The sequence below is a fragment of the Primulina eburnea genome, chromosome 9 (assembly GCF_022965805.1).
Source record: "Primulina eburnea isolate SZY01 chromosome 9, ASM2296580v1, whole genome shotgun sequence".
Classification (NCBI taxonomy): domain Eukaryota; kingdom Viridiplantae; phylum Streptophyta; class Magnoliopsida; order Lamiales; family Gesneriaceae; genus Primulina; species Primulina eburnea.
In genome coordinates, this window is record NC_133109.1 from 6,474,264 (window position 1) to 6,487,672 (window position 13,409).

The following is a 13,409-nucleotide window of genomic DNA, read 5'->3' on the forward strand; positions in this document are numbered from 1 at the left end:
ATTCTCGTACTAAACATATTGACATTCGACATCATTTCATTCGTGATCACATTGAGCAAAATGATGTTGAACTTCACTATGTTGACACCAAGAATCAAATTGCTGATATTTTTACAAAACCACTAGATGAATCTACTTTTACTCGTTTGCGTGGTGAACTTGGCATGATTGAGTTGTAAACACTAGTCGAATACTCTCGTACATATTTGTTAAATTGAGGGGGAGTATTATTAATGTGAGCATTATAATGTCGGATAATACAAATTAATTGTATTTATCCATAATTATGGCTCAACATTCATTTATGTGCTAAATATTTTTAAATTTTAGGTGTTCCTCATCTTGGCTACTTCGGAATCACCGCTCCTATTCGGATGCTCCGTTTCACCTCGGATCCACCGAACATGTTCGGATCGTCCGAACCTGACCATAGGTTCCAGAACCTCCGATTCCCTCTTCGGACCATCCGAACACACATCGGATCGTCCGAACCTTCTTCCGATGTCATTTAATGTTCGCGCCTTCCCATGCCTGATTGTCAGACTTCGGACCCTCCGTTTACTCTTCGTAGCCTCCGTTCTATGATCGGATTGTCCGATTACGAATCGGATCGTCCGAACTGACTGCCAGATAACCGTTCCGTTCAAATTCCGGACCTTCCGAACTCATGTTCGGACCGTCCGAACATGGCCTATAAATAGGCGTTCGGATCCTCTGATTTACTTGCTCATTCACTCCTCTCTTTCTTTCCCCACACAAAACACTCACTACTCACTATGCCTCCGCGCCGTAACGCAGCTGGCCGAAATGTTCGCCCTCGTCACGGTGCCTTTCATCATGATCTTACCCAACCACCCAATCCTCGTCCTACCCCACCTGAATTCGAAACCCGTAACATTCTGCCTGGTCGTACCCTTCACACCGATTATCTTCGTGCAAATTTCTTTACGTTGATTACTCTTATTGAGTCTCAACGTTGGGGAAACTTCTTTCTACCTTCCGTACCCGATCTCATCTACCCCTCTCTCATACATCAGTTCTATGCGAACTTTTCCTTAGTTCTTGGTGGTGATGACACTCGTGTTGTTACCATTGTTCAGGGTCGGTTCATTTCTTTTTCTACCGCCGACCTCTCCACTTGGTTCGATCTTCCTCGAGACGGACCGAGTGAGTTCTTTTCTCAGTCTTGGACTGAGAATGACCCCAATTTTGATCGAGTCACTGCCTTGACCACCATCTTCGGTCGTCCGCCTACTCCTGCCGATGACCGTCCTCATGCGAAGGACCTTCCTCCTCAGCTTCAGCTTGTTCTGAAGCTCATCACTTCTTCTATTGTTCCTCGCAGTGGAGACCTCTCCACTTGCAAGTATCTCGATCTGTATATTATCTATTATTTAGTCTCCCAGCGTCCTTTTAACCTTCCCCGTTTTCTTATGTACGCCATGGAGTACGCGGCTTCTTCTACTCGCGTCTCTTTTCCATTTGGCCGGTTCATTAACCGGATTCTAGCCCATCTGGGCATTGACTTTACAGATGAAGAATCCTTATCTATTTCTCCTCGCGAGACTATCGACCATGATACTGTTGTTAAGATGGGACTCTCTTGGAATCCCGTCTTATCCTCTTGGGTCATCGACAAGGATCGCATCTTTGCGTCCTATCGTCCGACCGAACACTTTCATGTTCCCTTCGGTCTCCTTCCTCCTCACGTTCAGACGAGAGGATTTCCCGCTGGTCCCCCTACTACGGGTACCACTCCTACCCCTTCGGTTGATATTCCCTCTTCATCCCATCAGCGTGTTCCCGACCCTATTAGCACTCCTTTGATGACCATGGATGACCTTCCTCATGGCTTCACTCCGCCTGCTCCCTCTGGACCCTACGATCGGATTTTCGAGTATCTCGAGCGATTGGAGACTCGTTTCGACACTCGTTTCTCCCTTTTGGAGTCTACCTTAGAGCGTCATCATAGTGAGACTTCCTCGCGTCTTGATTCCATCGAGGCTGAGATGAGGAGACATAGAGAGTCGCGGGATGCGGATTCTTAGATTATGTTTTTGTTATTTTTGTTTATTTTATCTTTATGCATCATTGTATAAAAGACTTGCATTTATTAGTGGATATTTTACCTGTTTATTTGTCTCTCTTTATGCTTATGTCTTTTTGCTTATCACAAAAAGGGGGAGAATTTATTTGGTTAAAATTGCTATTAAATGGTTATTAAATAAATTCGCCTTAATTCAACCTCTTAGACTTGTTATTTGATTAAGGGGGAGTTATTTAATAATAATTTAGATTATGTTGATTATTGTTTCTCAATTTTTAACCAAGTTTTGTGATCATCAAAAAGGGGGAGATTGTTACGCCTTAAACGCATACAAATCTCGAGGATGAGATTAATGTTTTTAATGCTGTAACATATCCCAAAGTTTTTGTTTTGATGATACCAAAACTTGGCTTAAAAATGTACTAATGTTTTATATTGAGGCATGCAGGAAACTAAGAACAAAGTTAAGTTCGGAAGATCCGAAGTTGGTTCGGACGTTCCGAAAAGGTGCCGATCAGAAGCAAAGTGGAAGCTGTTCGGAAGCTGCGAGGAGCCAGTTCGGACGGTCCGAAGACGTGATCGGACGTTCCGAACACAAGCAATCAAATCACTTGAATGCGGAGACAAATTGATCTGACTGATTGATTGAGTAAGATTTCGGACGCTACGAAGGACATGATCGGACGCTACGAAGTGTTGAAGATTTCAAATCTCTGGAAACGCGGGAATGTTCGGACGGTACGAACTTGAGTTCGGACCTTCCGAAGATGTTCACACACTGTCTGAAAGAACTGTTCGGAAGATACGAAGTTTGATCGGTCCCTCCGAAGCACATGTTCGGACCCTACGAAGTCAAGAACGGACGATCCGAAGTCATCCCAGAATTACGCAAATTGATTTCAATCACATCGGACGTTCCGAAGCATAAACAGAAGATCCGAACCTTGGCGTCCAAGACTAGTATAAATAGGCCTTTGAGGATGCATTTTCAATCATCCCACTCCACTCTCTCTTGTCTCTTACAAAGCTTTCTACTATCTCTTGTGTGCGTTGATTAAAAGAGTTGTAATATCAAAAGAGTTGTAGAAAAAGAGTGAAAGTAATACTCTCGAGTGGGTTGTAAAGTTCGTGGCTATCCTTGGAGCCCTCAAGGCCAAGTAGACGCATCGAGGCGTGGTTGTAAAAGCTAGCTTGGAGCTCCTAAAGCCAAGTCGATATAGTGATACCTCGATCCTCATCGAGAAGGGGAGACGTAGACGATTCTTCGTCGAACTTCCATAAACATCTCTATCCCTCTTTACTTTACGCATTTACTTTACTACGCATTTATTTTACGCACTTACTTTACGCATTCATTTTATTTGTGATTGTCCCTCAAGTCTTCCGCTTGCAATTTTTGCAAACTCGTTTTAAAAACGCTAAAGGGCCTAAAAGAACCTATTCACCCCCCCTTTAGGTTCTTCACAAGCCAAGAAAGAAATGAAATTCACCAACCATGTTCATTTCAAACGTAGTAGACATGCATTCAACAAAATCATTAGCATGCTTTTGGGATGAATTACCGAAAATGATATCATCAACATAGATTTGACAAATAAGGATTTCATCTTTGGATTTTTGAATAAAGAGAGTCTTATCTACCTCACCTCATTTGAATCCAATTTCGAGTAGGTATTCAGTCAGTCTGCCATACCAAGCACGAGGTGCTTGCTTCAAACCATAGAGAGTCTTTTTCAAATTGTACACATGATCAAGATTATGTGGATCTTAAAATCTTTTAGGTTGTCTAACATATACTTCTTCACACAAGATCCCATTCAAAAATGATTTTTAACATCCATTTGAAACAATTTGATTTTCATAAAGCATGCAATAGCTAGCAAAATTCGGATTAACTCAATGCGGGCAACTGGTGCAAAGGTCTCATCAAAATCAACCCTTTCAACCTGTGTGTACCCTTGAGCAACCAACCTTAATTTGTTTCGAAAGATGTTCCCTGACTCATCAGTTTTATTTTTAAAAATCCACTTTGTTCTAATTATATTGCCATGGTCAGGGGATGGAACTAAAGTCCAAACATCATTTCGAACGAACTCTTCAAGCTCATCATTCATAGCATTGATTCAAAACTCATCTTTTAAAGCTTCGTCGATATTTTTAGGTTCAAATTGAGATACAAAAGCATGAAAATCTGACCTGTGAGTACATGGTACTCATGCACACTAGTCCAACCATCTTTCGATAGTTGACTTTCTCTTTTCTTCGGGTTTGGACATCTTCACGCATCCCTCCAATGATTTGAGATGATGGGTGGTTCTTCAGGATTTTGCTTGGGATACACGGTCCATCATCTACTGCCTCATCATCATTGTGAGCATATTCTTGTGATTCGGTGACTTCATTGTCACATGTTGTGTAGATGTTGCAACATCTGGGGCAACATCTATATTTTCCAGTGACATTTGGGTTTCCAGAAGGTCTTCAACGTCATCTTCATCAGTTTTCTTTTTGAGATCTGCACAATTATAAAAAAACAACATTAATAGGTTCCATAATAGTCCTAGTTCTTAAGTTAAACATGCGATAAGCACGACTATTAGTGGCATATCCAAAAAACAAACACTTATCACTCTTTGAATCAAACTTAGGAAGTTGATCTTTGTCATTCAAAGTATAACACACACAACCAAAAACATGAAAATATTTAAGGTTAGACTTCTTTCCCATGATTATTTCATAAGAAGTCATGGTTGATCCACTTCTTAAATACACCCTATTTGAAGTATGACCGTGTTAAGGGCTTCTGCCCAAAAACGCTTTGCAATGTTTTTTGAAGTTAGCATTACTCTTGCCATTTCTTGCAAAGTCATGTTCTTGCGTTCGGAAATGCCATTTTGTTGTGGAGTTTTGGTGCTGAAAATTCGTGCGAAATACCTTTCCTGTCACAGAAGGATGAGAATGAAGTTTTTTCAAATTCTTTACTGTGATCAGTTCTGATCCTTCTTACCTTCAGGTTATGGAAGTTGGTGATTCTTGTGATCAAATTTTTGAATACATCGAAAGTATCTGATTTCTCTCTAATAAAACCAACCCATGAAAAACGTGAGAAATCAACAACACACATAAAAAAATATTTCTTACCTCCGAGACTTTCAACTTCTATAGGACCCATAAGGTCCATGTGTAGTAACTCCAGACAGCGTGTTGTCCCATATGTTGGCAACACTGGATGCGACACGCGAGTCTGTTTACCTTTTTGACAATCTCCACACACATATGTCAAGTTCTTAAAGGTTTTGAAATTTGCATGTCCGAGTTTTTGATGCCAAAGGTTAAGTTCGGTGATTTGCACATGTTTACATGAAAGTTCTTCACCTATTTGGTAGCAATTGTCTGAGGACCTTGTACCTGTCATGATGCACATGTTAGCTTCATCAAAAACTTCACAATTATGTTTATCGAACTTAACAAGAAAATTATCATCACAAAATTGGCTTATGCTTATAAGATTTGAATTTAATCCTTCAACATGAAGCACATTGTGGAGCTTTGGTAGTCCTTCAACATTTAAAGTACATTTCCAACAATTTTTCCTTTAGCTCTCCCTCCATAGGTCACTCTACCACATTTTTGTTCAACATAATCGATGAGATATTCTCGTGATCCCGTCATGTGGCGTGAGCTTCCACTATCAAAGTGCCAATGACCTGCAGTGTTAGTTTTTAACGAAGTATAAACAACTTTACAGTGAGTTTTTACCTTTGGTACCCAAATTTGTCTTACTGTAGGTCGATGATGGGAGATGTTGCGGAAAGTGTTGGACAACATCCGGGACAACATCCGACTCGTCTTTCGATTCAAGTAGTCATCCTTGAGTTTAAAACAGTAGGGCCTGATATGTCCATTTTTAAAATAGTAATGACATACATACCTGCGTTTTCTTTTCTTAGGAATAGGTGCAGCAGGTTGTCTTTTCGGTGGAGAGCTTTTGTTTTAAGATATAGTTTGTGATGGTGTAAATGTTTCAGTTTTTCCTTTCACAAACACAGTAGATTTTGAAGATTCATCCATCTCAAACACACTGTCTTTGAAGTCTAGACCTTTCTTGTCATCTCTTTCCATCAAAAGTATGGAATCAAGCTTGGATGTGCTTGAATTAAACTTGGACAAGGTTTCAGTGGTCTTTTGAAGTTCATCATTGGTCTTACCTAGTTCCAAATATTTTTTGCTCGAGATTACTTCAAGTTTGGCAACCATAGCTTTTAGATCGATGCTCTCCTTCATAAGAGTTGAGTTTAGCTTGTTTCTTTTGGTCCAGTCTTCAAAAAGCTCTTCATATAGTTTCTGAACGCTCTCAAGAGTAATTCCTTCGTCAGCTGCTTCCATGTCATCATCTAGACTCGAATTTCCAGAGGCTGTAGATTTTAAACAGATTGATTTTCCACAGATGTTGCGGCCAGGGGTGGCAACACCTAGGACAACACCTAAAAGATTCACCTGCAGCCATTATTTTTATGTCAATAATGCAGTCAGGTAGGTATGATTTTCTTCATCAGTAGACTTCTCCTCAACATCGGATTCTTCATCGTTTAGAGACACATTGTAGCCTTTGTTTTTGCGTAATTGTTGGCACATTCATTGGAATAGTGACCGAAGCCTTTGCATTCTCTACACTGCATTGAATCATACCTCTTTGAGTTAAGTTGTCCCTTGCCTTCATTCCTTGGTTGAAATTGTTGATTGGCAGGAAACTTTTGTGGCCTTTCAGGTGCTGGAAGACTTGGAAATTTCGAAGATTGTGCATCCTTCTTCTTGTCTCTGATTCTTTTTAAGTAATCCCCGAATTTTTTTGTGATAAAGGAGATAGAGTCCTGACAAAGGTCAAATTCATTGACTTCTTGGGATATTTGAAGGAGTTCATTATAGGAGTCATTCGAGACTTGGAAGGCAATTGTTTTTCCTTTGTCTTTTTTCTGCATATCCATGTTCATCTCGAAAGTGTGAAGTGAAATTATCAATTCTTCCAGTGCCATTAGAGTTGTATCCTTTGCTTCATCAATTGCATAGATTTTTATGTTAAATCTCTCGGGAAGAGATCGGAGAACTTTTCTGACCAACCTTTCATTTGATATGGGATCACCTAGACTGAATACTTTATTCGCAATCTCCCTGAGACGTCTAATAAGTGCAAGATTTGCACTTAATTTACATTAAAATCCATTTTGAATTATGCTTGTTTCGAACAGAATTATGCGTTTTTGGTTTGTTTTTGTTGTCATTCCAGGAGTGGAGAAAATAGTGGAAACGAAACAAAGTGGACTAGGAAAACAGAGTAGTGCGCAGCCGAGATCACACCCACGGACAGAGGTGCACGCACGGCCATGCCACTTCACGCACAACCACGCGCACATACACGCAAATCATCAACCAAGGAGGCGCGCGCGGCAGCGCCACTACTCGCGCGACCGAGCGCGCAGGAGCATAGGCGAGGACCAGCTGCTTGCGCGCCACCGTGCAACATCATGCGCGACCGCGCGCACACAGACAAACATGAAGTTCCGAGAGGCGCGCGCGGCATCACCACAACTCGCGCGACCGCGCGAGTTGTGGTGATGCCGCGCGCGCCTCTCGGAACTTCATGTTCGTCGCGCGCACACACAAGCAGATGAGCAGCAGCGCACACGCAACCGCGCGCGATCACGCGCAGCCGCGTTCCAGAAATTTATAAAAGCGTGAAGCTTAGGTCAAAAATGGAGTGAGCGGTCATTGGAGAAACACACGAGAGAACATCCGCCTAGCGAGAGGAAACGCAGAAGCAAACACGAGACGAAGATTCAGAGCGCGAAGAACAATCACAAATACGAAGAACGATGGATCTGGGGACGGATACGACACTTCGGATTTGTTATCTTTTCCTTCACTTCTTTATTTTAAAGTGTAGCGATGTCTAGAACTATGAATATATCTTGTGTTCTCTTGGATTTCGTGATTAACTAAAATTCCATTCTAGAGGTTGACATAGCTTTGTTTATACGATGATTTGACGTGGATATTTTTATGATTGAACTCCGTTTTGTTTAATTGTGTTCTCTATATATTATTTCACTGCAATTTACTGGCCACGAATTGTATGTAGTCTGATTAATTCTACAACTCGGGAGAGAGACTAGGATTATAGATAATTAGAGACGCATCGTTGAATGTGTATATCGTCCGGAAGGCGTATAACTTTAGCGAGGCTTAGGTAAGAACATTGTTTGCCTTTACCAATTAAACATAGATTTTATTAGGAATAATTGAATCGAAGTTTGATTGGTACAATTTATTCGCCACTTGGGAAAGGGGAAATAAAATACGTAAGTTTTCTTGACCATTAAATAATAGAAATTCAGGAATTTAAATACAACCAGGAAGAATTATTGTAGAAACTTAGTGAAATCATTCATCTAGATTTTTTCTCTCATTGATATTTCTCCATTTGGTGATTAGTTTACTTACTTTCTTGCAATCAAGTCATTTACATAAACCAAACATTCTTTCTGAATTTTCTAGATAAAGTCGAGACTATTATAATTACAAGCATTGATACATATTTTATTTACACTCCTCGTGGAATCGACACTTGCACTCAAAAATACATTTACTATAACTTGACGTCGTGCGCTTGCGAGCAATCAAGAAAACACGCAACAAGTTTTTGGCGCCATTGCCGGGGAGTGTCAAATTTGAATTTATATCAGTATTGTTACCAGTTAGTCTAGATTTTAATTTAGAGCTTATATTTTTATTTTATTTTATATAGATAAAGTTTTTAATTTTTTCTGCTTGACAGTATATGCTAAGATCGCAAAACTCAGACTTGCTGATTTTTGACTCGAAGATCGAAAGAACTGCGAGAAAATTAAGAAAAGCAAGAAGGGAAGAGATCCAAGCAATGGCTGAACACAGAGAAAATGACAGACACATCCCTCCATAGGCTATACCTACCAGATATCACTTCTTCCGACCAGTGATCAACAATCATTACTCTGGTATTGCAAGAGGAACCATCAACGCAAATAATTTCGAGCTGAAGCCTGCTCTAATCAATATGGTTCAGCAAAACCAGTTTGCTGGGACTGCCACTTCTGATACTCACGTTCACTTGAGGACCTTATTGGAGATAACGGATACGGTAAAGATTAATAATGTTCCTGATGATTTTATTAGACTGCGTTTGTTTCCGTTTTCTCTCAGGGATCAAGCTAGAGGATGGCTCCAATCGCTTCCCTTGGGAAGTATCACGACATGGCAGGAGCTGGCGACGAAATTTCTGGCAAAAACTTTCCCCCTGCAAAGTCTGCACAGTTGAAGATTGAGATTAGCACGTTCAGGCAGACTGATTTTGATCAATTGTATGAGGCATGGGAAAGATACAAGGAGCTGTTGAGAAAGTGCCCAAACCATGGCTTCGAAACTGGGTGCAGATTGAATTATTCTACAACGGTCTAAATGGACAAACAAGAGGAACATTGGATGCTACAGCTTGTGGCACGATCTTTGCTAAATCTCCCGAGCAAGCTTATGACTTGCTTGAAACAGCTATCAGTGGCCGTCTGAAAGGGCAGGAGTAAAAAGGACAGCTGGAGTTTATCCTGTGGATCCTATTACGTTACTCACTGCTCAGGTATCTGCATTGACCACTCAAATATCAGCGATGAATAAGGTAAGCACATCAGAAACTGAGAGTCCATCGACTGTTGCTGAAGAACAATCTATTCATGAAGAAGCTCAGTACGTCAACAACAGAAATTTTGGTGGATTCGGAGGATATCGAGGTAACCCTCCCCCTAATACTTATCATCCAGGATTAAGAAATCATGAAAATTTTTCTTATGAAAATAATAAAAATGTGTTGAATCCTCCATCGGGGTTCAATACATCAAATGGGGAACGGAAGCCATCATTTGAAGATTTATTTGGAACATTTGTTGTTGAATCTGGTAAAAGGATGTCTAGAACTGAGTCTAGACTGGACAACCTTGAGATACACATGGCGAGTATTGGTGCAACCTTGAAAATCCTTGAGTCGCAAGTGGGGCAGATAACGAAGAAACTCAAGTGTCAACCATCAGGTGCAGTTCAAAAGACTGCAGAACCAAACCTAAGAGAAGTGAATGTCATTTTTATACATCATGAAGAGATTGGTGTGGTAGGCAGAGAAGAGAAGGAGGTTGAACTCAAACCTGTTCGGGATGAAAAGCTAAGTCCAACCAAAAGAGCCCGAGGTAAGAAATCTGAGAGGTATGATTTAAATCAATGCCTTGATATCTCTTTACTTCCCTACCCCCAGAGATTTTTACAATTACAAGCTGAATTTCAAAAGAAAAAAGGTCTTGAAGATCTCAAGAACCTACACAATAATTATGAATTTGTAGAGCAGGTGGAAGGTGAATTTACCGAAGGAACACGAAGAAATCCTTTTCAGAAGTTGCTAGATCCCGGTGAATTTATCGTACCATCTGAAATAGGGGGTCATGTAGTGGAAAAGGCTATCTGTAATGCCCGAGATTTGCTGTGTTGATAATCTAAACTGATTTGTTGATTAATTGATGTAATTATAGATGACACGGATTACACCGGGATATAGGGAAAAGAGATTGGAATTATGTGTGAGGCGGAAGCCTCGCGCATATGCGCGATCCTGCCGGGCGCATATGCGCGGAAGGGGCAGAGAACCTCGCACATATGCGCGACACGAATCCGTGCATGTTCACGAGGTAACCCGAGAGTTGTGAAGAATTTTGAGGGAACTCGCGCATATGCGCCGAATGAGGACGCGCATATGCGCGAGGCGCTGTGCATGATACGCGCCGAGACATTATGTCTCGCGCATATGCGTGAGACGTGTTGCTCTTAGGGTGAGCCATTTGCCCTTCGCATGCAATATATATATATATATATATATATATATATATATATATATATATATATATATATATATATATATATATATATATATATATATATATATATATATATATATCAAAAACGATTTTGTCCCTCAGAATCAGTTGAATTGAGGAAGGAGGCTTCAGAGAATTGTGAAAAATCCTTACGCCTTTATATTGCGATTCCTCCGTCTGATTTTGAATCCGACTTCGGTACTGTGTTCCTATCGACGCAGGCTACAATTGGACGTAAGTTTTACTACGTTTTGTTATGTCTTGAAATTATGATATTGTCAGAATCAAATATGATTCATATATGATGTTCTTGACATGTTAGACATCGTAGAATCAAAGACAGATTGAAAACCAGACTAATTATGGAATTGTTATGAATTTCAGAGTTTATTGGGTTAAGATTTGATGTCAGATTTGTATTGTATCGATTACAAATCGATTATGAAATGTTGGAATTGGTATCTGTTGGTTTGTATGACTGGGTATATTGAGATTGTGCAGCTATGCCGTTGAAACAGAATGTGATTTAGTTCTGATTATATCCAGTATCGATTGATTGGGATATTGATATTGTATTCCTCGTTATTGTCATTCCAGACTGAGTATTGACAGACTTTGCGTTTGAAACTTCGACAGCTTTAGAAAGACAGAAAAAAATGTATAAATTAATGTTGAGTTGGGATTGCACAACTCGAGTGAGGTTTGACTCGAGTTTCCCTAAATCACATATCTTAATGTATTGCAGTGATATTTGCAATTAATGATATTGATGTGTGTGGTCTATTGATTTATAGACAATGTATGTATTGAGTCATAGACTGCTTCGTCTAGCTATCGGCTGATTCGCCTAGTCACTGGCTGATTCGCGTAGTCATTGGCTGATTCGTCAATTCTGTGGCCGATTCGCCCAGACACTAAATATATGAATTATATCGATGTTGTTTAGTAATTGATTCATTCCTATCTGTTATATGATTTTATATTGTATATATGATTGCATGTATACATTGTTTATACTGGGATCTATTTCTCACCGGAGCTATCCGGCTGTTGTCTTGTTTTGTATGTGTGCATGACAACAGGTGGGGCAGGATCAGGATCACGAATAGGATGAGAGATTCAGGATTAGCGTGGAGATCCGGACATAGAGTAGAGTGATTTTCAGTACTTGACATAGCGACTGAACTTTAATTAAGTTAAATAAAAGTGGTGCAAGATTTGTACTATTACACTGACATGTATATCAGATTTATTATCTTACGTTTCCGCACTTGTATATTAAAAAAAAAAAAATTATGTCCCACTATTACTTAATGGTCAACTTTGATCTTAATAACAATTAAGTGTTGAATTAGGTTCGGGTCCCCACACTATCTGTGACTCAGGCGCGAGCATAAATATAATGCCAAGTTCTATCTACGAAAAACTTGGACTAACCAGGATAAAACCCACAGAATTAAGCTTGCAGCTGGCAGATAAATCGGTGAAGGTACCATTGGGCACGGTGGAAGATGTTGAACTGAAGATTGACAAATTGAAAGTTCTAGCAGAATTCTTGGTACTCGATATGGAGAATAGTCAGGACGTTCACGTCATTCTAGGACGACCATTATTAGCTGCTGTTGGAGCAATCATTGACGTGAAACGAGGAAAGATGACTATGGAAGTTGAAGGTCAACTGGTGGCAATAAGAGCATCCAAGACATCATACGACCCACCATGAACAGGATTAGTGACAGTCGGGCTGATGACAATAAACCAAGTGCTGTGTGGGAGGCAACCCACGTTTATTTTTCGCATCCGTCTTATTATTTTATTTTAATTCTTTAGTTGTTAATTTTAATTTTCTTTTTTCAAGCACTAATTTGAATCGTTTTATTTTTGCAGATAATTAAAAAAAACAGAAAAAAAGAAGAAGAGACAAATGGACAGACGGATGCGCGCCACAGCGCGAGAACTCGCGCAGCAGCGCACTCAGAACCAGTGGGCTGCACAGAAGCGCGCGCGCGGCCACGCCACGTCTCCCGCGACCGCGCGCTCTCAATCATTGCAGGGAGACAGAAGCTCGCGCGCGACCGCGCGCACCGTATATATTTTTAAAAAAAACACGATTTCTCTCTTCCTCACCCATTCTTTACAAACCCTACTCTCAAAACAATTTCTCTCCTCCCTCACATCACAGCCTCCATCACCTCCCCTTGCCACAAACTTCTCCAAAAGTACTCCACTCCAACAACTCCTCCACTCCAACAACTCACAACCTACTTCCCCTCACCTCAACACCAAAGTCAACATATCAAAGCTCTCCCACCACCAACAGCCAAGCCGCCGCCGCCGCTCCACGCCACCGCCGACGCTTGCTACCGCCGAGCGTCATCTACGGTTAATCTTCTACACTCAAGGGTACCGTTTCTTTT

General features: G+C 40.6%; 1 protein-coding gene across 1 annotated transcript; it reads left to right on the forward strand.

Annotated features, from left to right (window-relative positions):
• The first annotated feature begins 10,079 nt into the window (after positions 1-10,079).
• On the forward strand, positions 10,080-12,715 carry LOC140840693 (uncharacterized). Its single transcript, XM_073207867.1, has 2 exons — positions 10,080-10,584; positions 12,348-12,715. The coding sequence occupies exons 1-2, from the start codon at positions 10,080-10,082 to the stop codon at positions 12,713-12,715; spliced, it is 873 nt and encodes a 290-aa protein (XP_073063968.1).
• The last annotated feature ends 694 nt before the right edge of the window (positions 12,716-13,409 follow it).

What these genes read in the sequence shown, in the direction of transcription:
- LOC140840693 (XM_073207867.1), top strand. Translation starts at nt 10,080, where the DNA reads ATGGCGAGTATTGGTGCAACCTTGAAAATCCTTGAGTCGCAAGTGGGG. An exon ending in TGTAGTGGAAAAGGCTATCT is followed by an intron (nt 10,585 to 12,347) that starts GTAATGCCCGAG and finishes GTGTTGAATTAG; the next exon opens with GTTCGGGTCCCCACACTATC.